At 42.7% G+C, this 25,797-nt stretch overlaps 1 protein-coding gene across 3 annotated transcripts; it reads right to left on the bottom strand.

The window, feature by feature from the left end:
* Positions 1 to 8,044: 8,044 nt before the first annotated feature.
* BIRC2 (baculoviral IAP repeat containing 2) lies at positions 8,045 to 24,450 on the bottom strand. Of its 3 annotated transcripts, none has more exons than XM_073338177.1 (9): positions 24,314 to 24,450; positions 16,872 to 18,967; positions 16,661 to 16,760; positions 15,583 to 15,661; positions 14,630 to 14,678; positions 13,233 to 13,475; positions 11,112 to 11,366; positions 10,532 to 10,573; positions 8,045 to 8,820 (listed from the first exon to the last, which is right to left on the bottom strand). In XM_073338177.1, exons 2-9 carry the CDS (start codon positions 17,743 to 17,745, stop codon positions 8,627 to 8,629), a joined length of 1,836 nt encoding a protein of 611 aa, XP_073194278.1. In that variant the 5' UTR covers positions 17,746 to 18,967; positions 24,314 to 24,450; the 3' UTR covers positions 8,045 to 8,626. The 3 variants fall into 3 exon arrangements, with proteins under 3 accessions (XP_073194278.1, XP_073194288.1, XP_073194299.1); XM_073338187.1 differs by lacking the exon at positions 24,314 to 24,450 and adding an exon at positions 24,093 to 24,182; XM_073338198.1 differs by lacking the exon at positions 24,314 to 24,450 and adding an exon at positions 23,940 to 24,031.
* Positions 24,451 to 25,797: the final 1,347 nt, after the last annotated feature.

Genomic DNA, 25,797 nt, shown 5'->3' with positions numbered 1-25,797 from the left:
AAGCTTACCAGGCCTTCCTGGCAACTATCCAAAACCAACACGTTTTTCATGTCAGACACCACCACCACCATCTTCTACATAAACAAAACCCCAAGACCTATGGGTGGGAATGGTGCATCACACACTATATTCTTTAGACAGCAGCCTACCTACCAGGAACCTAGAACCCATGATTGCCTATGCTCTCAGTAGAAACTTTGCAACTGACCATGAATGGGAGTTGCATGACTAATTGCAGACAATTTTGGCCAATGGGGACCTTCAGTGACAGATCTTTTTGCATCCCACACCAATACCAAATGCACCCTAATATTGTTTGAGGGGAGGAGCTGGAACTCAATCATACGGGGATGCCCTAATCCTCAATTGGTCAGACTGGACAAGTTATGCTTTCACCCTCCCCCACTTACCTCGAGTGATCCACACGATCAGATGGGAGAAGGCAACAACCATCCTCATAGTCGCATTCTGGCCTCACCAATCTTGTATTCTGCTCCTCCTCTGCATGTTGAAGTACCCCCCTCTCCTCCAGAATCACGCTTCAAACATTCCCAGAGGTGCTGGCCCAACACAACGGCAGACTCAGGTACCCCAACCCCACACTCTCTTCACCTGACAGCTTGATTATTGGATGGACACCTATACTAGTGCAAGAATAGTCTCCGACAGTAGAGGATGGCCTCAAACAGCAGGAAAGTGTTTACAAGATGCTCATATCAAGCCAAGTAAAAACATTTAACTTTCTAGGCTACCAGACAGAACCTTGTCCCTGAAGCCATGCACATCCTGGTACTCCTTGAATGTTTCCTTTAATCTGAAGGATGCATTGCTGACCCTCAGTTCCACTGAGGTGCATGCAGCTGCCATTAGCACCTTCCACCCACTGCTGGATAGTCATTCAATTTTTATCCACCTGTTAACTCTGCAGTTTTGCCTCCTTCAAAAATAAACCTCCTATTCAACTGACCTTAACTTAGTCTTCACCTCACTGATGACCTATGGTCTCATGCTCACTATCTCTCCTTTCCATGAAAGTTGCCTTCCTTGTCACCATTACATTGGTTAGGAGGGTTGGTGAAATTGGGGCCATGATGGCTAACCCCCCCTTTCTATAGAGACAAGGTCCCTTAACAATTCTGTTGTGTATTTGGTTGTCATGGTAATAGAACTTTGTTGTTGCTATGGCAACTGAGTTAGATTATAGATTATAGCCTAGCCAGTTTTATCTGGTTTTGGTTAGTTCAGCGTGTGACAATAAATGGCTGCTTTTAAGGTTTACAGCTCTCTGTGTCTCAAGTGATTTCTTCCTAAAACTGCTGCCTCCAAGGAGACAAAGTGGTGATGTGGGTAGGATTCCTGTGCTGCCCCAACAACAGAAAGAAGTAGAAGTCAAGGTACAAAAACAAAACCTTTTTGCTGTTGGAAGGGGGTGAGAACTGGCTTGCTTGCACTGACTGTGCAACCTGAAACTAAAACCATGGCTACACTTACAGGGCCGCTGGAACTTTTTGAGGAGACTCTAGTGCAATAGCATGTATATACTGAGAGTTTTGAGCTTTTATTGCAAATGACATTACAGAAGAGAAGAAGGTGTCAATATTCTTAAGTGTTGTAGGGGCTAAGTTGCGTAGCAGAGAGCAGTCTTACTTACACCCTGTTAAGCTTAAGCTTGAGACCAAATCTTACAGTGACATTGTGGAAATCCTAGGGTCCCATTTTTCTCCAAAACCACTGGTAAAAGCTGAAAGATATAGGTTCCACAAAAGAGACCAAAGAGAAAATGAAACAGTTGTACAATTTGCAGCAACTTTGAAAAGGCTTGTGGAACACTGTGAGTTTAAGGAGATGTTAAATGATGCCCTGTGTGACAGGTAAGTGTGTGGCCTGCACAGTGAAGCTATACAGAAGCGCCTATTGATAGAGGCTCAGTTTACCTTAAAGAAGGCAGTTGATATTGCAGTCTCCATGGCACTGGCTACAGAGGAGGTGCAATACATCGGTGCAGCCCCTAGGGTGCATAAGGTGTCACAAGAATCTACCCACAAAAAACTGTGGAGAGTCAAGAATGTTACCGCTGTGGTAAGCCGGGTCACCAGGCATCAGAATGCTAGGGTAAGGACCTGGTGTGTCAACAAGGGACACACTGAGTGTGCCTGTAAACAGAAGAAAGAGGCCTGTGGTCTGGCCAACCAAAAAGGGAAACCTGCAGCCCCAGGATGACCAAGGAGACACCTCATCGCAAGATGTGCCACTGCACATTTTGTCTTTGGCAGTGGGCTCCCATGAATACTGGGAAACCCAGTTGTTGGACGGCAAACCTATACGCATGGAACTGGACACCGGTGCAACCGTCTTGCTGGTCTCTGAGACTGTGTATAAAGAAAAGCTACAGCATCTTCCGCTTAAGGCAACAAAAACTGTTCTGAAGACGTATACGAGAGAAGCTGTGCCCATGTTGGGTACTATTGATGCTAAGGTGGAGCTCAATGGACAGGCTGCTAAATTGCCACTGTTTGTGGTGAAAGGTAATTACCCAGTCTTAATAGGTAGGTCTTGGCTTAGGAAGATTCAGGTGAACTGGGCAGAAGTGCACCGAATAACTAAAGAAGAAACCGGTCTGACCGCAAAACTAAGGAAACATGCTGCTGTTTTTGGAGAGGATCTGGGAAGTATGAAGGGAATCATTGTGACATTGAACATTAAACTTGACAGTCAACCAAAATATCTGAAAGCCAGAACTGTGCCATATGCCATCAGGCTGAAAGTTGAAGCGGACCTGGAGCACTTGGTCACAAATGGAGTCCTAATACCAGTTACCTATAGCCCATGGGCAACTCCTATCATTCCAATAGTGAAGAAAGATGGCTCCCTCTGGATTTGCGGTGATTTTAAAGTTACTGTCAACCCGGTGTTGTGTGCAGAGCAATACCCGCTTCCCCGCATCGATGACCTCTTTGTGGACCTGGCTGGGGGACAAGAGTTCAGTAAGATTGATCTGAGTGAAGCGTATTTACAGATGCATGTTGATGAAAAGTCCCAAGAGCTGTTGACTATTGTGATGCATAAAGGGCTTTATTTATACTGTCGCCTACTTTTTAGAATAACATCTACTCCTGCCCTGTTCCAGAGGGCTATGGACCAGATCTTGTGTGGCTTGCCAGGAGTCCAGTGCAATCTGGATGACATCCTGGTCACTGGAAAGAATGAGGAGGATCACCTAAAGAATTTAGAGACTACCCTACAAAGACTGGAAGAGTATGGCCTAGGAGTCCGCAAAGACAAGTGTGAATTCTTCCAGCCCTCTGTTTAATATTTGGGACACATCATTGATGCTACGGGTCTTCATAAAGCCCCTGCAAAAGTTAAGGCTATTGTGGAGGCTCCCCCTCCTCAAAATGTTAACCAGGTTCGCTCGTTTCTAGGACTATTGAACTATTATGGAAAGTTCATCTGTTAGCCATACTGCTAAAACCACTTCACGAACTCCTTGGGCAGAACAAGGCCTGGAAGTGGACTGAAGCCTGTGATGTTGCATTTAACAAAGCTAAGGGTGCATTGCTAAATTCTGAAGTTCTGATGCACTTTGGTCCATCCTTACCCCTACAGTTGGCCTGCGATGCCTCCCCTTATGGAGTGGGAGCGGTCATATCACACATTATGCCTTCGGGAGAAGGGAGACCTATTGCTTTTGCTTCACACTCTAAGCAAAGCTGAAACTAGCTATGCCCAGATTGAACATGAGGCATTGGGAATAGATTTCAGAATTCAGAAGTTTCATCAGTACCTGTTCAGGTGGAAATTTACTCTTCTCACAGACCATCCACCTCTGACTTCAATTTTTGTACCCCACACAGGCATTCCCCCAATAGCTGCTAGTCGAATGCAACGTTGGGCATTGTTGCTTTCAGCGCACACACATGAAATCAAATATTGGAAATCCACTCTGCATGGCGATGCAGATAGTCTCTCAAGGTTGCCTTTACCAGTCAAACATCAAGATATTGCCCAGAAGGAAATCTTTTACTTTGAACAGGTAGAGAATACACCCATCACCGCTACTCAGGTAAAGAAGGCAATTTGCGTTGACCCAGTACTGTCCCAAGTTATGGACCTGGTGATGCATGGAACATCTCGACGAACCTCTCCCATCTCACCCGACCTTGTTACTTACAATGTCCAGGAGGATGGAGTTATCGATCCAATCTGGTTGGTTGTTGTGGGGGAGACATGTCATGTCATTATCCCACCACCACTGAGATCACAGATGTTAGAACAGCTATATTCCGGTCACTGTGGAATAGTGACCATGAAGGAAATCGTACAACGCTATTTTTGGTGGCCTGGATTGGACAGTGCTATTGAAGAGAAGGTAAGAGCTTGTATGTCATGTCAGGGTGTGAGAAATGCACCCCAGTGGGCACCCCTATCCAAAAACTACAGGATTCTTTAGTCATTTCGGTCTGCCAGAACAACTTGTGAGTGATAACGGACCACAGTTAGTCTCTCAGGAGTTTCAAAATTTTATGAAGGCAAATGGGATACACCACATCACTTAAGCACCATATCATCCATCCACCACTGGATTAGCTGAAAGATTTGTGCAGACAATGAAACAAGCTTTGAAATCAGCAAGGGGACAATTACCCATTCAAAAGCATCTGGACACCTTTTTACTAGCCTACAGAAACACACCTCATGCTAAAACCAAGGCATCGCCGGCCTTTCTAATGACAGGACGACTACAGCTGAGCACTTGCTTTGACCTGCTGAAACCTTCTGAACCCTGACAAATTGTGCAACATCAGCAGCAAGATCAAGTCATCAGGTGTGCACCCAGAGCTAAAGACCAAACCTTTAGCCCAGGACAGCCAGTTTTGGCTCTGAATTATACTTCTGGAGCTAAATGGGTCCCTGCTACTGTCATCGCTCGAACAGAACCCATTTCCTACACAGTCCGGACTGCAGAGGATCTCACTTGGTGGCAACATGTAGATCAGCTGTTGCCAGGTCATACCAGTCCTCAGACACATCTTCAGTTGAGCTACCCGACTTCACTGCTTCTGGCAAGACACCAAATCAAGAGTCACCTGTTCCTGACTGTCCCCCTCCATTACTGCTGACAGCTGAGCTAGCCCCCTGCCTGGATGGAGCTGATACATTCTCACCCAGTCGCACTATGAACACTGAGCCCATCGTCAGGCCTGCTCCCAAGACACTTTCGGGTGCAACACCACCAGAAGTCCGCCTGGAGGCGGAAGGCCTCCTCCATGGCTGGATCTTTAGCTAGGACGAACCCACAGTTACGGGGCAAAAAATCCCCAGAGTTTAGCTGGGAATGGAGGCAGTCTACCCACCTTCTCTATAGATGCATAGATATTAAGGTCAGAAGGGACCATTAGGATCATCTAGTCTGACCTCCTTCACAATGCAGGCCACAGAATCTCACCCACCCACTCATTTGTCTCTGAGAGCTGCTTGGTGGAAGAAACGTCTTTGCCGCATCCAGGGCAGATTGCATACACTTTTGCCAGGGTGATGGCCCTGGCAATTACTATGAGGATTTGCTGGCTCCAAAACTCATGGATTGCCCTGGATGCTCAGCAAGCTATTGAGGACTTGCCATTCGATGTTTTCAGACAAGAATGAGGAAACCCTCCATTCCTTCAAGGATTTGAGGGCTACCTTATGGTCTCTGGGGGGTGTATATGTCACCGGCACAGATACGCTATTATGGGGCTCAGCCACAGCACCCCATCCCCCCAAGACAGCACGACTATCCCAGGAAGAAGCACTTGAGCTCAGGGCCTAGCCACTCGGCACACCCTCCTTTGATGCCTACTAAGTGCTCATTTTGCCTCATTGAGCCACAGCACTGAGCCAGTTGTTGTTCTTCCTCCATCATTCCCTATTCCTTTGGGGACAGGCTGGCTTGCTTTTACAATGCATGGATTTCTAAGATGTCTGACAGCTGGGCCCTAGACACTGTCAGATTGGGCTATGCCATCCAGTTCCTCTGAATGCCCCCTCCTCACCCCTCTTCAGGGACCCCTCTCATGAGATACTACTCTTCAAGCAGGTCAGTTCTCTGATAGTACTGGAAGTGGTGGAGAAGGAGGAGGTGGTTCTGCAAGAACACCGTGGTCTTGGGTTCTACTCCAGGTATTTCCTGATACAGAAATCCAAGGGTGGGATGAGGGCTCATACTCAACCTCCACAGACTGAACAAGTTCATCAAATACATGAGGTTCTGCATGGTCACTGTCAGCTATCATCCCTGCTTTGTCCCAGAATGACTGATTGGCTGCTCTGGACCTTTCAAGATGCCTACTTCCATATGGTGGTTCTACCAAGTCACAGGAACTATCTAGTTTAGTGTTTGTTTTATTTAGAGGATGTTCTTATTAAGGAGGGAGGAATATGTTTTGTATTTGGTTGTCAAAGTAATAGACCCTTGTTGCTGCTATGGCAACTGAGTTAGATTATTAGGGGACAGCCGAGCCAGTTTTGGCTGGTTTTGGTTACTTCAGTGTGTGGTGAATTAAAATTGCTGCTTTTAAGTTTACAACTCTGTCTCAAATGATTTCTTCCTAAAACTGCTGCCCCAAGAATACAACAAATTCCATCCCAAGTTCCTATCCAAGGTGGTTTCCCAATTCCACCCATACATTTACCTACCTTCTTCCCCAAACCTCAAATGAGGAAAGAAGGCTTCAGTCAGATGTTTGAAGGGCACTGGCTTTTTATCTTGACAGAACAAAGCCCTTTCAGAAATCTCCCAGGCTTTGTTGCCATAGCAGAGAGAATGAAAGAACAAATCATTTTAATCCAGATAATCTTCAAGTGGATCTCAGTACATTATGTACTTTTATCAATTATTGGGATGATCCCTGCCAGAAGGGATTTGGGCCCATTCCACGAGAGCACAATCATCTACTACAGCCTTACTCCACAATGTGCCCTCGCAGACGTATGCAAGGCAGCCATGTGGAGTTTGGTACACACCTTTTTCATAATTCCATGACAGATGCTTTGTTTGGAGCAGCAGACCTCCATTCGTCTCCTTGCACCATCGTCCCACATAGGTACTGCATGTTAATCACCCTCCCTGGAATAGGGACCAAGATGGCTAATAAGGACCATCACTCAAAGAAGAAAAAAAGAGGTTGCTTACCTGTAACTGAAGGTTCTTAGGGAATGTGTGATCCCTACCTGTATTCCAAACTCACCCTCCTTCCCCTCTGCTGCTCTGTGGTAGAGAAGGAACTGGAAACGCTGGCAGCCCAACGCACCCTTTATCACCTGGGGCAAGACCACAAGGCTGGACAAGGGAGCATGCATGGACTACCCAACAGTACTACTTTCAAAAGCCCTGGCACCAGGCACATGCATATAGTCCTCTGTGGAATATAGATAGGGACCACACATCTTGAAGAACCTTTACTTACCTTAACTGATTTCGTCATCTTAAAAGGCTACTACCACTACTATCCAGCTACCTGGTTTCTAAGGTCATGAGTGCAAGTCCTACACCAGGACTTGGATTCCTCCCCAAGGCCAACACAGCAGTGAGTACTAGGGGCTGCTCCTCTGTTAGGAGCATTTTCTTCTTCATGAGGGAGAGGCAGACAGAAGGGATGAAGTTGAATGGATGTCCCTTTTGTTTTCATGGGAGGCTGCTCAGATGGCACTTTGTTCCAGGAGCAGTGTGAATCACAATACATTCACCAATATTCCCTCTGCTTAAGTTCCACTGGTCACTATTATGGGGTGTGTGTGTGTGTGTGTAATACCTGCATTATTTGTCTACCTCTAATGCAGTAGTCAGTCACCCTATCTACTCTGAATAAGGAGGAAACTAAAGCAGATTAATTTTGCTAGGAAAAGTGTTATTAAAAAAGGGCTGTGCTAAGAGGAAAATCAGCAAAACACACAGTATAGACTAATACAGCTAACACACACTTCTCCATTGTCACTGCAACCTATACAAAAATTTAAGCTAACTTTGGGAACATTTTGTATTAAATAAAAATTTTCACTTCTAAAATAGTTTACTGAAAACATTTTAATGCTGTTTTCATGTAATTAAATATCAATTATACACACATTAACAGAACATCAGACTTTTATAAGGTCTTTTTGTAGTCTTTTTTTAGTCTGGATGCAACCAGAACAGCTGAAGTAGAGGATCCTGTAGTCTTATAAGTGTCATTTCTAGGCAAGTCTCATGAAAATGCTTTAGTTATTTAAGATTCAGCTTTAAAATTAAACGTATTAAAACAGGTTTCACTAGTAAATGATTTCTTTTCAAATTAAGGTAAGGCATGTTTATGCGATCTCTTCCTCATTTACTAAGACTTTCTGAAAAAGTTACTTCACCAAAAAAATGATAGGTCTTATTTTTCCATCATTTTTTACTAATTACTAACACAGGTTTCAAAAAAAGATCTTTGGCAGCTTAAGGCCTAGCATGGTCATACAACAGTCCACGATTACCCCATAAGCCACATTAGGCAAGTAATTTATCCATTATCTTCTTTACTATAGTTTTCCATTCTTATCAAATCACTGGGTTAGTCTCGAGCACAACTAGGATGCACAGGAGCAGGAGTTTGCAGGTTTCCTCTCCTCATGAAAGAAATGTACGAACGGTACCCTTTATTGTCCCCCTGCAAATAGGGCATTTTCTTAGAGATGGTGCACACTCTTTGCACACCACTAAGTGACCACATGGAATAAATACAATAGAAACTTCTTTGTCCATGCAAACTTTACAGGTTCTTTCCTCCTGTAATCTTCTAAGTTGTTCTTCCATGGGTAACCCTAACAATAGAGAAAACAAAACAAAAACTTAACACCACAAAGAGATCTTCAAATGGCAGAACTGATTAGAGGTGGGAAAGCAAAAAAATTCAGTATGACTGCCACCCAGTATTTCCAGTCTATAAGATCACTACATAGAGAGATAGATGGAGAGACAGAAAAGGAAGTACATTTTCCCAAGCCAGGAAGTTGGGAGATACAGTGAAATGACTGGCAAGACAGAAGTGGGAAGCACAGGCAGGCAATGAGTAGCCAGCAGAGATGGAAAGCTATAGTTCGAGTTTGTCCAATGTTTATGCCTCAAAGTGATTATACAGTATGGATTTTAGAAGCACACTGCACTTGGGACATCCTGTAGTTGGTGGTAGCCATTTTCAGTACTCAAGCACGAGGGAAGTGGTTTACGTTAACTGACTACAAACAGAATGTGTCCCTCATACCTAATTTTGATTTAGAAAGCATATATAACTAATAGGTGTCTGTGACCAAAAGTGCCCCTGTAATTACAATAGTGTGCAGGGTATGAATAATCTTTGTACAAAATATGCCTTGTGAGATCATTTAAAAATGAACACCATACTGATCATTAATATTCTCGTGTAATGTATGTCAGAAGTGCATATTAGGAGTTACAGAAATCAATTACTAAAATGTGTTTACCACATAAGTCTGGGGAGGGGGTAAACCAGTTTCTGATAGACAAAGGACAAGCTGATGCCTTGTGCCAGAGGTAAAAGTTGACGGACAAACACCTGCCAAAGAATGGTCATTTGACAATGAAGGGGTGCAGGAACAAACTTATCTGCATTTCAGCAAGCAACAACATGGAACCTTTTTCACTAGGAGATCTCAGGTCTCCATCTCAGAGCTGGAATGAACTTTATCTAGGGGTAACCTTCAGGAAAATGCAATTCAAAGGGTGACTGAACTACAAAAGTGAGGGACAAAAAACACACCAATCTCACTCTAAGAGAAAGGAACCACCCTTTTGACTTTAGTGGGGGGAGACCCTGACCTGAGAATTTGGTCAGCCATGTTGCTGGGATCATGTGTAAGGATTTTACTTTGAACCCAGTCTAGCTTAAGTTTTAGCTACTAGAAAGTGAGTATTTTTATTTCTCTTGTAACTATTTCTGACTTTAATGCCTTATAGTTGTAGTCCCTTAAGATCTCTTTAGTTAAATACACTTGGTTTAGTTTGAATTAAAGAATAAAACAGTGTTGTTTAAACTGAACTATTTGGTAATTAGTTAAAGTAGCAAACTGTTAAATATTGACCCTTTGCAGGGGCAACGAAACTTTAATATCTCAACTGCCCAGGAAAGGGCTGCACAATGCAGCACACACAGTTTGTGGAAAATCTGGGACTGAGATTGTGTTGAGGTCACTCTGCAAGTAGTAACCAAGGCTGGTGGAAGCCAAAGTGTGGCAGGAGTGTTGCTAACAGGCTGCTGGAGTCAGAGCCACCAAACCAGGACTGTAGCTATACGCACTCAGAGTAACTTGCATGCTGGTAGGCTGTTTGTGAGCAGCACAAGTTAGGAGCTACAACAGCAAAGCATTCGGAGGCACTCAAGGTCACAGGGCAGGGGATGACAACACTTCACTAGTTTGGATTACACCCCAGAACGTGACAGTGTCAGAGAAAAATTTGTTTTGAGAACCTCAGTTATTGGCCAGACCACTCAAATGAATAAAACTGAAAATGTACCTGAAGTGTCTTCTGTGGGGACATACTTCACGTTTTTTTCAACTAAAATGACAAAAAAGGAACATTTTAGTCATTGGCATTATCTATATTCCAGTAGAACTTTTAACTACTGGTTTACTACTATACCTCAGACTGTATTACTAGAGCCCTGTGTGGATACAAAATTTATATCTGCAGAGCTCTACTAGGAACCACCGTGGTGAAAGCAGCAGAATGTCAGGCCGCTGCTCGCAGAACCCAGGAGAGGCAGATCGCTGCATGAAAGGGACTCTTGTCTGGGAGCGTGTGAGCCACTTGCACAAACTAGTGCAATCAGGGACAGCTGCTGGTGCCCACCCCAGTGGGTAAGGCTGGGGGAGGTACAGCCACGCTGGAGAAGCTCGCTCCTAGGAGCAGCGGCCCGACATGCTGCAGCTTTCACCATTGTGGTTCCTGATAGAACCCTGCAGCTCTACAGAGCCCTGCGCGGATACAAAATTTGTATTACCAAGAAAATAAAGATGGTTACACTTAGAAAATCAATTTATCAATCTTTTGGGGAAAAGGAAAAAAAAGGAGTACATCTGTCAGTCAAACTCACCAAATAAATCTTTGTACAACATAGGATCATACTCTCGCAGGCAGTTTCGGAATATGTGGGCTGCTGCATTTCCTTTCACTAAAATTGTATCAATCAGTTCCCTTGCTTGCAATGGCGTTTGTGTTTTTTGTTTAATAACATCACGTTCAAGTTCAGTTATCACTTTGGCTGACAGTAAACTCTCCAGGATAGGACGCACACATGTCAAATGCTGAAACAAAGCCATTCGATTCTTCCGGATTAAAGACAGGTCATCTTAAATTCAAGGGGAAAATTCAGTAAGTTACAAGATTTTAAGTTGCATTGTTACTAGGAACTGATGTGTGCTATTATAAGAGATGCCTTGATTCTTTTCATTCTTCATTTCACTTCCCACTCCATATCAGTAATACACACTATTAAATAATTACTACAGACCTCACATATCACATGAGAGGCAGATAAGTAGTTTGAGTATTGTGAAGTTTTACACAGTCCCCCTTCTCCTCCAGAGTAGTGAGGCCACCTTATACATTGTTTCCCGACTTTCCTCATTAATCAAGTTTAAAAAAAACCAAAAAACTAAAATTCTATTAGCCTTTTTCACAACTGCACCACATTGTGACCCTCTAACCCCCAGATCCTTTTCTGCAGTTTTTCTACTTAGCTACTTATTTCCCATTTCATAATTGGGAATTTCACTTTTTCCTTCCTAAGTGCACACGTCTTTATTATACTTCATTTTGTAGATTTTTAGATCTGTTCTCCAGTCTGTTAAGGTCATTTTGACTTCTAATATCCTCCAAAAGTGCTTGCAATCCTTCCCAGCTTGGTGTCACCTGCAAATTTTATAAGTACACTCTCCAGTCCATTATCCAAGTCATTGATGAAAATATTGACTAGCACTGGACCCAGGACTGTCCCCTGTGGGACCTCACTAGATACATCCTCTCAATTTGATAGCAAATCACTGATAACTACGCTGAATATGGTCTTTCAGCCAGTCCACCTGCCTTATAGTCATTTCACCTAGAGCAATGGTTTTCAACCTGTGGTCTGCAGACCCCTGGGGTCCACAGATTACATCTAGGATTTCCAAAGGGGTCTGTACCCCCATTTGAAGTTTAAGGGCCCACAAATGAACAAAGGTTGAAAGTCACTAACCTAGACTACATCTCCCTAGTTTCCTGATAAGAATGTCATATGGCATTGTGTCAAAAGCCTTACTTTAAAAACCAACCAACCAAATCTACCATATCTACCCCTCCACCCCAAGCCACTGGGCCAATAACCCTACCAAAGAAGGAAATTAGGTTGGTTTGGCATGATTTGTTCTTGACAAAACCATGTTGACTATTACTTATCACCCTATTATCCTCTAGGAGCTTACAAAATGATTGTTTAACTTGTTCCAGTATCTTTCCAGGTATTGAAGTTAGGCCCACCGGTCTATAATTCCCCAGGTCCTAAGGTGGGCAAACATAGTAGTTTTCTTCTTTGCTCCTCTGTCCACCATGAGCTCTTGAAGAGAACTAATAGTTTTAAGATTGCATAAGGAATTAGCTGAAGCACCCAAGGGGTAAATTTTGTCAGACCCTGCTTACTTAACTACATCTAACTTTAAGGAATATCAATTAAAAAAAATCTGATCTCTAGTACATTAATCTCCATGTTTTTATTATTGCTGAGAAATCACAGAAGAAACAGAGCTGACCAGTAGTAACTTCAGGAGACCAAAATTATATTTATAATCATTTCTATGTGGTAGACGTTTTACTATATAGAGAAGTCACAGTTTTGGTTTATATGATGGACCTATCAATGCATATAGGCATATGGACAAAAATATGGTCTTGATGCTGCAGAGTATTGTGGAGGTGGATTCAGAGCATAGCAAGCCCCAATGAAGTATGGGATGCATCACTGTAAGGACAATTCCAGGATTGAGGCCTAAACTCCACACTGATATCCAGTTGATACAGTGTTAATCCTTTATATTTACCTTTTTAAAAAAAAAAAAACACAACACAACACACACACATTACCAAAGCTCATGAATACCAGTGTCCCCAGAATTAGACCAAAAAGCAAACACATTACAATGGAACAAAGATAAGTGTATTACTAGTGCCTTATGCATACCTGATGCCACTTCTTCAGATTGTCTCTCCTTCTCCTCTTCCCTCTTTTCATCTTCTGCAGTAAGCAGATCAGACACAAGATCATTAACGGTCTTGTAATTTTCCTCAGTTGCTAAGATTTTACTCTGAACTGTCTGCTTTATTAGTCTTCTACTAAATCCCATCTCCAAAGCTGCTTTAATCACAGGGGTGTTCATCATGATTGCATCTTCTGAATGGCTTTCTCCAGGTTCAGAATGAATAGCTATTCATAAAAAAAGGGGAGGGGGAAAAAATAGAAGATACTTTAGATTTGAAAACTTTAGATATTTTTAGCATCTTTGGCATATAAATGAGGTTTGGGGTAAAAAAATTTAATGACATGGGCCTCACTTTTTAAAACCAAAATATTTTTATTTAGAACTCTTGTTTAGAATTTTATTAGACTGGATTTAAACAAAAAAAGCTGTGTTACAGTAACAAAGATCCAAATTAAAGCAGCAAAAGCAGGGAAAACCCAGAGGTCACTCCATTGTTGAATAGCGTCATTAGATTAGAAGTGAAAAAGAATGGTAAAAAGTTAGTTATGGAAATACCTCCCTTTCATATAGTATACCAAGTTCTTGAGTCCCATCTGCGTTAATAGAATGGTTACAGTTCTACTATTGGTCATCCTTTTCCTGGCACTTAGCTAACTAAGCATAATAGTTGGAAATCTGACTCATCTCACTGCATCAGCAGGGGCCACTGCCACTATGGGGAATTCACCCCCAGAGAAGTCAGGCAGCATTGTCATCATACTTGGGTATTCCACTGAAGAGCAGCTTTACAGCAGCTTTACAGCCTCTTGTCTGGAAGGCTGCACTTCAGTATGTCCCCAGCTGGATATGGCTGCCCACTTTTGAAGGTACTGACATAGCTGCAGGCCCCCAGCAGGGTAGGGCTGTAGGTATCTTGTGTAATCACAACACCCTCTAATGAGCTCTGATATCAGGGTGGTCTATAGCCTGCGTTACTCTAGCAGAAGCTGGTGTGACCAACAATGAGCCCACTGAGTCCAGCTGGAGAACAAGCAAACAAAGGCAAACTGTTCAGAAACAATATACAGTATGTATACAAATCCCTAGTATTGGGGAAATTATGAGAACTCTTGTAACAAACTTGAAGGGAATATTGTAGTATAAAATTTCACAGACACCTAACTGACATTTTAAGTACACTATACAACTGTCAAAAAGAAAAAAAAACTGACTTGCTGGGAAGCATTCCAATGCTGCTGCTTTCTAAAATGCTATGAATTGCTTAGCAAGCGAATTTTGGAAAGCATCCATACAAAAGTTCTATTTATATTTACATTAAGTTTGTATGTGCGCTGAAAGTCTTATTACTATGTAGCTTGAAAAACTAAAATGTACATACTTGGTGGATTGGCACTTTCATCCACAGGGGTATCTGAAGTTGACAAGAGCTATGAAATGCAAAGGAACAGCATGTAAAAAAAACAAACAACAAAAAACCAAAGTCAGCATCTTTTCTCTTTGCATACAACACTGATGATTCCAGTGCATTCTTTTCCACAAAAGACTAAAGGAAGAACTTGGTACAAATAAAGAAGTTATTGTAGCATTTAAGAGCCCTAATCATGGGCCAGGACCCCATTGTGCTAGTCATTGTCCAGCCACACCCCACCCAAAGACCTGCAATTAAGAATTTTAACTCAGATAGCCAAGTGACGTATTTGTAGATAGGATTATAGAAGTCTTACAACAATTCGTATTGCAAATGTTTATTGGTATAAACTGCCTGGATTTACCCCAACACTAACTTCTCTTCTAAATGAAGTTATTCACTATGCCTTTTGTTTATGCAAAAGTATCTTGTTACAAACAGCTGAGTTTAAATAAAAAAAAGTCCCACAAGTGAGGCACCCAGAACCAGTTTCCGTACTAGCATTTACTAATCTAATTAGTCACTAAGCCTTGTGAAATCAGAACTTCACTTCTTAATATTCAAAGTCTAGAGCTCTCACTGCCTCAGACCAAGTGTCACAAGGTTTGATTGTAAATGGCTGTGGTGCTCCTCAAATGACTCAAGTCCCAATGCTACCAGATCTATTTTCAATATAAATTCTCATAAAATACAAAAACTGCTCATGGAAGCTGTGCAAAGAGTCAGTTTTGAAGACCATCCATTAGAATTGATTCATCTCATTTTCATGTAAAGCTGTCCATTCATGAACTATCAAACTTAAAACGCATACCTGTCAAACTTAGAACAACTGGAAAGTGGGTATGGAAAAAAAGTTATGTACTTTCTGGTTGCTAATATCAGCATTAGATGGTACATAAAGTTATATAAAAATTCTAGTTTACCTGTTCAAGGAGATGGGGGAATCTTGCCTGAATTTGATTGACAAACTCTCGCCCTTTTATTCGCAATAGATACTCGCATCTAAAACATTAACAGAATATAAATGTTTGTCAAGTTACAATATTTGTTTCTCATATATGACTAGTTAAGAGCCATGCAGAATAAGAAGCCTACAATACTGTGCTCAGTTAGACCCCAATTCAGGGATGTGCTTAACTTTTAAGTAAGTCCCAGTGACTTCAATGGAACTTTAGCACACACTTAAGTATCCTTACTGAAGAGGGATGCTTTGCTGAATCATCTTAATATGGCCTAATTCCTGTATGTATCAGATATAAATGTGATCTCATCAATACCAAAGCATTCAGTAATGGATACCTTTTAGTGTATAGCCTCAACAGCTTTTAAACTCAGCCAATACTCCTCAGCCCGCACCAAATCGCTCAGTGTCTACAAACTAGTCTAAATTTAAAAAACAAAACAAAACCCCACAATGAAATGGATATAAAAAAATTAAAGGTTTAAATTAGTCTACACTTTGCATTAGTAAAGCAATTTAAACTTTACTCAAGATAAAAATTCCACTGATAAAGTTAATGGGGTAGATGAACAAGAAGCTAAGCAAAAGCTGGATGTTGAACTTAGTTTACCATCACCTATTAAACGATGTGTCAAAGATTAGCATACAAAACTGTCCAATTTGAAGAGCAATTTTTCCTGTACTGTTCTGAAACTTCATGAAAGCTATTTAAAAATCATTACTGTAAGGGGAGATTTTCAAAGGTACAAATAGCAGTTACGTGTCTTACTGACATCTTTGAAAATCTCCCCCAGTTATTAGTGTCATTATTTCCCCATTAGGAAGTAATCACATTTTATTATTCAGCAGTAGAGATGTTCACTCAATTCTTTCCATCTGGAACAGAAAAAACCTCTTGTACAGTGACAATTTCAAAAGCACTCAGATTGGCCTAACTCTGCTCCCACTTAGAAATTTCAAGGTAAAAATTATAGGGGAAGGTCTGAAAGTGCTCTGCACTGGCCTAATTCTTCCACTTAGAGCTTTTTAAATATAGTTACCTTGGAAACCATTTAGCATGCTCAATCCATGGATCATCTCCAGACTCCCAACACCTTAATCCACCATCACAGCAAAAACATTTGACATCATCATTACGACCTTTAAAAGCAAGTTTACAAAGTATTCAACAAGTGTTCACACAAGCCATTGCTTAGCAAATTCTAATATATAAATATAAATGAAGACATTAGATAGGCTAACTTTCCTTACCTACATAATAAAACCCAGCATTTGCAAGTTGTTCAGGTCGAACTGGAATTCTTGTTGGCCAGTTTATGAATGTTTTAACACGAGCCATGTGGGTTTGCATGCTCTGGTTAGAAATGCTGAATATTGGTTGGTCTCTAGTTTTATTTTCCACAAAAGGGCAGTTAGGAAAGTATCTCCGATGCTCTGACATGGCATTATCCTTCGGTTCCCAGTTGCTTAGTTGCCCCCCACAGGTAAAGCAAGCAACTTTGTCTCCTGGCCCAGTATAGTAAAATCCAGCTTTTGCCACATCTGCTGGTGATAGAAATGTCAGGGGCCATGTCTCAAAAGTACATAGTCTAGCATCTTCTGTGCTCATTGCAGGATTATAATAGTTAAGTCGCAGGCGCGATGGGTCCTCAACTGCCCTAGAAGTTACTGGTGCTTGAGGAAAACTGGAGAAATTAGCACTGAAAAAGCCAATTTGTTCCAAGCTCGGAGCAACAGTTATGGAATGCAAAGATTGTGAAAAATTGTTTATTGTGGCTGGAGGTGAAAAGACTGAATGAGAGGATGATCCAAGATTACTAACTGAAAGCAAATTCTGAATAAAGCTGCAGCTAGGATAGAGCTGTTTATGTTTTTCCAGAGCACTGTCGCCTTGTTTCCAGTTATCCAACATCAAGCCACAACTGAAGCATCTAACTTTATCTTTCATACCAGTGTAATAAAACCCAGCTCGAGCAAGACTCCTTTCAGACACTGGCACGTTGAGAGGGAAAGTAGAAAAGGTAGACATTCGGTAGAGTTCACATGACAAATCGTACTTCAGTTCACACACAGTGCTGTTATTCATCAGATTAGCCAGGAACGAGCTGCTTTCCACTATGTTCATAATGAAATATTATGGACAAATGGGACAAGTCTTTCTCTGGGAGGTAGTTTTGTGCATGGAGGTGATTTTGAATAACTCCCAGGCCATATAAAAAAGTAAGGACCTGAAAGTGAAACATTTTGGTTTGTAACACTGAATGCATGTGAAAGGAATGAATTATGATTCATAAACAGACTTAATATATATGGGAAGTCCTTTTATTTTAATCTGCACAATGGATTAATCATTCTTCATCAATGGAGAAGTTACACAACCTCAACACTCTAGGAGGTACAGAAAGGATGTCAACTGGACTTTCCTGTCACAATACATCACATTTTCCTTAGTATACTATACTTCTCATCTTACAGAGAATGGCACTTTGGTGCAGATGGGGGTTGGGTGGAAGAGGTACAGAAAAACATGTAAGGGTGATCAAAATCCACCCCAATAAAGAAACTAAAATGGGTAAAATTGAAGACACTGCTTCTTAATATCATGCTCCAATATAAAATTAAGTGTTTATTTCATCCTACATAGCCAATACGAATGCAGCTTTTATACATCTGTAAAGATTGTTTTGATAAGAGTTTCGCATGCTTATGTTGAAATTCTAACCTGAGACATTTAGAGGCACAAACAGAACAGTCCCAAAACTTCTGAAGGTGTATTTGTATGTCATTAGACTGCCAAAACAAAATACCCTTTGTTTTAGCAATCCTCACCAAAAGATATGCAAGACACTACAAACAGAATTTAAGGTTATACTCAACTGCCTTACATATAGCAGAGCTATAGTTCTGGAAAGAATGATTCTTGCCTATAGCAGTGACAACTTGTCACATATACCCACTGACTTGGAACAGACCCAGTGTGTTTTCTTCCATGACACTTTCAACACTGGGCATCATAAACTTAGCCAGGTTGCTTGGGTACAATTGCACTCTTATAACATTTAATACAAATATATGGCTTTATGTTACAATAGTCTAGTATTTTATATGGATTAATTAAAAGATCTCTGTAGGCCATGTTCAGAAAGCAAACAGAACTTACACTGGTCAATACAGAAATATATTTTGTTAACTTTAGTTTCTTTATTTGTGCACAAAACTACCTCCCAGATTTCAGACTGAAGTCCCTTTTAAAGGGCTTAGGCCTCCATACTGAGATTTGTAGTTCACAAGAAGAAATTCTAGATATCTATAGTCTGAAACATCCAATTCCTTTGTGCTGCCAAAACCTGTAAAGAAGAAAAAGACATTTTTCTTATAAAACAAGATAAATTAGGCATATTTGTTGTAGCTGTCACCTACAGTATTGCTCAAATTATAAACCTGTTGAACACTAGAATCTCAAAGCTAGTTTTCTTAATTGTTGGCCAGCAGGTTTCAGGATAGTTAATGAAGGTCACTTCCATAAACACTGACATCAAATCCTATTCCCACCTTGTTAATCTGTACCGAAAAATTTGGAAAAGTGAATGATTTCATTTCACAAGTTGTCAAATATTTGGCAGATACAGACAATAGATTAGTGGCCTGGTCTACATACAAAGTTGTACTGATATGACTAACAGTGTTATTTTACATAGATTTAGTCTAGAGGTGCAACCTAAACATACAAGCCAGGTTTAAACCGGTATAGAACAGCATACACAAAAGTTGCACAAAATTTGCACCAATTAACCTAAACCAATTTAAGTTAAACAAGGACTTGTTTAAACTCGGGAGTTGTCCAATGACTTCTAGACAAAAGGAAAAATCCCAAGCCCACAAAAAACAACCAAAAATTCCAGGTGAGAGCAGGGGATAGAAATCAACCTGTAATTTTAGGGTCTCTTTTTTTTTTTCTTTTTGCTGTGTTTCAAGTTTTCTGAAGTGTTCCACGCTTTCATTAAAATACACACAACACTTCTTCCTATTGAAAATACAGTCAACACAAATATGCTGCTGCCAGGGTGGCATACACCCCCTACAGAAAGGGTCTCCAAGCAAACAGCAGCAGCAGAGTACTCTCCACTCATTTCAGATTGGTGATGGCTCATTGATACCATGGTATTTAAATGATCATTAGGCACAGTGAGTGGGGGAAGCAGGAGACCAGCCTTCTCTTCTCCCTTTTGTCCTGTCCCCCCAGCTCCTAATCATAGCTGGGTGGAGTAACCCAGCTGCCCCTTCAACATGATGGGAGGGGACAGGGAAGCTAGGCCAAATTTTAGTGGCACTGCAACTCCATGTGTCAAGTGGGCAGCTGGGCCAAGTTTGAGTGAGTGGCATTTTGACTTGGACCGCATGGCTGCAACGCCATTCAAATATGAGTTCTATTAATCTGGGTTCCCACTTCAGCAAAATTCTGGTTGTGCCTCAGATGGTCATGCTAACTCTGGCTAGTTTCTTAATGAAGGATATTAAATGCAACAACAAAAAGTTTTGCAAGGTTACACAATAAGAAGTCAAGTAATTCAAGTGTTAAATACTGCTTTTAGGAAAACATGAATTGCCACACTAGATCAGAACTATGGTCCAGCTAGTCCAGTATTCAGTCTCTGATAGCTGCCAACACCAGATGCCTCAGAGGAAGTACATGAAACCCCACAGTATACAGATGTGGGACAGTATGCCTCTCATAAGGGTCAAATCCTAATCTCTAATATTTGGAGGCTGGTTTATGCCCAGAGCATGAGGTTTTATATCCCTTCCAAATCTTTTCATTTAGCATTAACTATTATTTTAACTCCGGATAGCCTTGTAATCCATATAATCATCCAATCTTTGAATCATGTTAAATTTTTGGTCTCCATAGTATGCTGTGGCAGTGAGTTCCACAGTCTAATCACACACTGTATTCTTGTCAGCAAGTTAAGGAAGTATGGGCTGGATGAATGCACTATAAGGTGGGTAGAAAGCTGGCTAAATTGTCGGGCTCAACGGGTAGTGATCAATGGCTCCATGTCTAGTTGGCAGGCGGTATCAAGTGGAGTGCCCCAAGGGTCGGTCCTGGGGCCGGTTTTATTCAATATCTTCATAAATGATCTGGAGGATGGTGTGGATTGCACTCTCAGCAAATTTGCGGATGATACTAAACTGGGAGGAGTGGTAGATACGCTGGAGGGGAGGGATAGGATACAGAAGGACCTAGACCAATTGGAAGATTGGGCCAAAAGGAATCTGATGAGGTTCAATAAGGATAAGTGCAGGGTCCTGCACTTAGGACGGAAGAACCCAATGCACAGCTACAGACTAGGGACCGAATGGCTAGGCAGCAGTTCTGCAGAAAAGGACCTAGGGGTGACAGTGGACGAGAAGCTGGATATGAGTCAGCGGTGTGCCCTTGTTGCCAAAAAGGCCAATGGCATTTTGGGATGTATAAGTAGGGGCATAGCGAGCAGATCGAGGGACGTGATCGTTCCCCTCTATTCGACATTGGTGAGGCCTCATCTGGAGTACTGTGTCCAGTTTTGGGCCCCACACTACAAGAAGGATGTGGATAAATTGGAAAGAGTCCAGCGAAGGGCAACAAAAATGATTAGGGGACTGGAACACATGAGTTATGAGGAGAGGCTGAGGGAGCTGGGATTGTTTAGCCTGCAGAAGAGAAGAATGAGGGGGGATTTGAGAGCTGCTTTCAACTACCTGAAAGGGGGTTCCAAAGAGGATGGCTCTAGACTGTTCTCAATGGTAGCAGATGACAGAACGAGGAGTAATGGTCTCAAGTTGCAGTGGGGGAGGTTTAGATTGGATATTAGGAAAAACTTTTTCACTAAGAGGGTGGTGAAACACTGGAATGTGTTACCTAGGGAGGTGGTAGAATCTCCTTCCTTTGAGGTTTTTAAGGTCAGGCTTGACAAAGCCCTGGCTGGGATGATTTAACTGGGAATTGGTCCTGCTTTGAGCAGGGGGTTGGACTAGATGACCTTCTGGGGTCCCTTCCAACCCTGATATTCTATGATTCTATGATACTGAGTAAAAAAAGTATTTCCTTTAATCAATTTTCAATTTGCCACCAATTTTTTTTTTAAATATTTCCTTGTTCTTGTGCTGTGAAATAGAGAACAGATGCCTCAGTCTAACTTCAACATCACTTCTTATTCATCTCCCTTCTAAGGGCATGCCTACACATACAGGAGCAATCAGGAAAGTTAGGTATGAAGACAATGTGCATAAGTGGGTTAATTCATCATGTGGATGCTTTCATTCAGGAATGAAGTGGTCTTAGTTCCCTGTTACCAAATCCTCGTTGAAGAATATCACATAGGGGTTTCACACACTTTAATTTAGGCGCATTGACGTCACACCTGCAGTTGATTTGCCTTAACTTTCCTGAGTGACAAGACTGGGATTGTTTATTTTAGGACATGTCTACAGGGGGTCAATCTCTCTTCATGTATTTTTCCAGGCCCTTGATCATTCCCACTGCCCCTCTCTGAATCCCCTCTACTTCTGTAGTATCCCTTTGAGATGGGGTGACCAGTGGTGCACACATTATTCCAGATGAGGCCATACCATCAATTTATATTATGGCATATAAATGAGTTAAGATCATAAATTTAGTGGAAGGTACTCGAAGGTACATAAATAATTTGAGTTTTCCCCTCCAGTAAGCATTACTTTGCTTTTATCAAGCAACATCTTGTCCATTCACCAAGTTTGGTTAAGTCCCCCTTAAGTTCCTCAGTCATCTCTAGACTTGACTAACCTTAGTACTTCAGTGGGCCCATTATAGCTTTACTTACACTGAAAAGACCTCAGCTTTTGCATTTATGATTTTTTGCAGTTTGTACTGTACAAACATTAGTCTATCATATCCTACAATGACCGCACATGCTTAACTTTCCACAGTGAATGGTCTCATTTACTTCAATAGGACCTACTTGCAGTGTGTAAAGTTAAGCGCATCTCAAATGTGCATATTCCCATAACCTAGCTTTTTGCTTTTCATAAAGCTTAAAATTAACCGTATGCTTAAACTAATTTGTAATCCCTCTTGCAGTTTCTGAAATGTTAAGCCTTCTTTTCAGTTAAAGCAAGAAAGGGGTAATCAGAGCAAACAATTCACCACCAGCTCCCACACACAGTCACCCCATACTTATTCATCCACCCACCCTCCTTAAACTCAAGTTTCATGCAGCACCAGCCACACTAGGCAAGCCTAGCCATAGCCATACCCCTGGTTGGCTGAAGTAATGTTGCCAGTTATCACAACTTGATCCCAAGTTTCATACTATTTACTCTTGAAGACCAGCAGTTACATAAGAACCTCAGCTTCCATTTTTAAAATAACCGTTCCTGGCCCTCAGGGTCACAGACAGCTTGGATCTATTTCCCTAAGTTAAAAGAAAAGGAAGACTTGTGGCACCTTAGAGGCTAACCAATTTATTTGAGCATAAGCTTTCGTGAGCTACAGCTCACTTCATCGGATGCATTCAGTGGAAAATACAGTGGAGAGATTTATATACACAGAGAACATGAAACAATGGGTGTTACCATACACACTAAGGAGAGTGATCACTTAAGATGAGCTATTGGGGGGTGGGGTGGGGTGGAGACCTTTTGTAGTGATAATCAAGGTGGGCCTAGTGATAATCAAGGTGGGCCGTTTCCAGTAATTGACAAGAACATCTCAGGAACAGTAATAGCTCATCTTAAGTGATCACTCTCCTTACAGTGTGTATGGTAACACCCATTGTTTCATTCCACTATTCAATGCTCAAATAAATTGGTTAGTCTCTAAGATGCCACAAGTCCTCCTTTTTGCGAATACAGACTAACAGGGCTGCTACTCTGAAACCTTCCCTAAGTTAAGTATCCTCACACCTGCTTGTGAGCTGTCTAAATGGGCCATCTTGATTACCACTACAAAAGTTTTTTTCTCCTGCGGATAATAGCTCATCTTAACTAATTTGCCTCTCACAGTTTGCAACTTCCAATTTATATATATATAAAAAAAACCATCTTACTATAGGTTCCATTCTATGCATCCGATGAAGTGAGCTGTAGCCCACGAAAGCTTATACTCTAATAAATTGGTTAGTCTCTAAGATGCCACAAGTCCTCCTGTTCTTTTTGCGGATACAGACTAACACGGCGGCTACTCTGAAACTTGGAGACATGGTGACCTCAGTGCAGCCTGCAAGCGGGGCGGGCAATCCAAACGTCGCCTCACACAAACCCGAATAGTTATTTTTAAAACCCATCACATTTTGAGGGCCTCACCTCACGCTCGGGGCTAGCGCGACCTCCCCACCGCCACACACCGCCGGTTGACGGAGGACGACGTGCCGGGCCCCGGCCTGCTCAGCTCACTCCCACCCTCTGCCCACAGCTCCCGCGCCAGCCCTCCCGCGGGCCCACCGCCGCAACGCTCACCGCACGCGCCCCGCTTCGCGGGCGAACGCCGTTCCCCGTTATCGCGAGATTTGCATCGACGCAGTGAGCGCCCGCACACAGCGGTCACCCCGGCACGTACCCACCGCCCCAGCGCACGCCGCGGCGTCCACGCGCTCCCAGCCTCTCGGCTGAGGCTCGAGCCGCCCGTCCCCAGCCCCCACTGCTGAGCGCCAGAATTGCCCCCCAGCTGCGATACTCACCAGGGCTGGACCGCACGCAGTGCTCAGCTGCCGCGCCGCTGTCACACGCTATATATAGCGCGGCCCGCTGGCCCGGGTCCCGCCGAGGGCGCCATCCCCGCCTAGCGGAAACTCCTACCTCCGCCCCGCCCCGCCTATCCTGTCCGGCAAAGTCTGGGGCCCCGCGCTGGGGAAAGTCCCCGGCCGGACTTACTGCGCATGCGCGAACGGGGCTGCCAGTGTGCGGCTGGCGCTCGGGTCCCGGAGCCGGCCCCCTCCCTCTGCCGGGCTGCGCGCCAGGGCGCGCGCCAGGGCGACCTCGAGACACCCTCACAGCCTGAATCCTGCCCCCATCCAACCCGCGGTCTATGGCATGAGGAGAGAAGGAGCAAACTCATTACAACTGCCCCCAAACACTTCAGCTCCCCCTGCAGCCCAGTGTTCAAGCCCTGACCAAACCTGGACCTTTGGCATCTTGAGCCCCAGATCAGGGGTCAAGTAGGAGCAGCCCCCTGCATTCTCTATTTTGGCAGTACATTATTGGGAGTGGGGCCAAAAAATAGCAGGATCCACTAGATACCTGCTTACCAGATCCAGGTTTATGTGGGTGCTCAAGCATATAAATTGGGGTTTGGGTAGGTCAGTGCAGTAGGAACAGCTAGACTTGCTCTCTAGTTTGATGTACAATTTGGGGACTTGGGATCAAAATGGTAAGGAATCAGGTAGAGCCAGCTTTTAGGGAAATGCTTAGGGGGCTGACCACATAACAGCTCTTCAGGGCCCCCAGGGCTTCTGAATGAAATGTTGCTTTCTCAGTAAGCAAGGAAGGGAAGGAAAGGGGGAGGGAGGGATTAAAGAGCAGAATCAGGCCCTTTGATCAAAACTCCTGTCCATATCAATGGATGAAAAATGGAACCTGTAATCTCCTTTAGGGCAATTTTAAATATCTCCTTGGAAATGAACAGGAAAATCCTTCTTCACAAATGCCCAGTTAAGAAAAAACAACAAAACACCCTTTTTGTGGGTAAATCCAAACTAAAAGCATATTTCTCTCTAAGGGTCCAATCCCACTTCCACTAAAGTCAGTGCCAAAACTCCCACTGACTCAAATGGTCCAGGATCAGGACCCAAATGCCTGAGACTTTCCTTCTGGGTTTCCCCCCCCCTCCCCCTTTGCCTCTTGCTTATTCACATAATCACACTGAATAAGGGCCTGCTCCTGTTCCCACCAAAGTTAAGAGGAACATTAGGTACTTTCCTCTTTCTAGGGGAAACCCTGCAGAAATATGTGTCTGTGTGTGTGTGTGTGTGTGTGTTTCCCCTACCCCCCCACTGCTGGGGGAATTCCAAAGGCCTGAACTACTTCCTGCTTTTATGTGTGGGTGTGATTTTGATCCCTCCCTTTTATCCTGATCACAACCATGCATCACTCCTTAAGGGGAAATGCCACAGAGAAAAAGGGAAACAGAATAAGTAGACAGAGTAAACTGCCCTAACACATGAGG

Source organism: Lepidochelys kempii, chromosome 1 (assembly GCF_965140265.1).
Source record: "Lepidochelys kempii isolate rLepKem1 chromosome 1, rLepKem1.hap2, whole genome shotgun sequence".
Taxonomy (NCBI): Eukaryota; Metazoa; Chordata; order Testudines; family Cheloniidae; genus Lepidochelys; species Lepidochelys kempii.
Note: the sequence above shows the minus strand (reverse complement) of the source record. Positions and strands in the feature narration are given on the sequence as shown.

Excerpts from the sequence above, each read along its gene's own strand:
- BIRC2 (XM_073338177.1), bottom strand. The coding sequence starts at position 17,745 with ATGAACATAGTGGAAAGCAGCTCGTTCCTGGCTAATCTGATGAATAAC. Across the intron at positions 11,367-13,232 it reads ATCTGAAGAAGTGGCATCAG|ATGACCTGTCTTTAATCCGG; the intron begins GTATGCATAAGG and ends CTTGAATTTAAG. Across the intron at positions 10,574-11,111 it reads GTTGTACAAAGATTTATTTG|TTGAAAAAAACGTGAAGTAT; the intron begins GTGAGTTTGACT and ends TTGTCATTTTAG.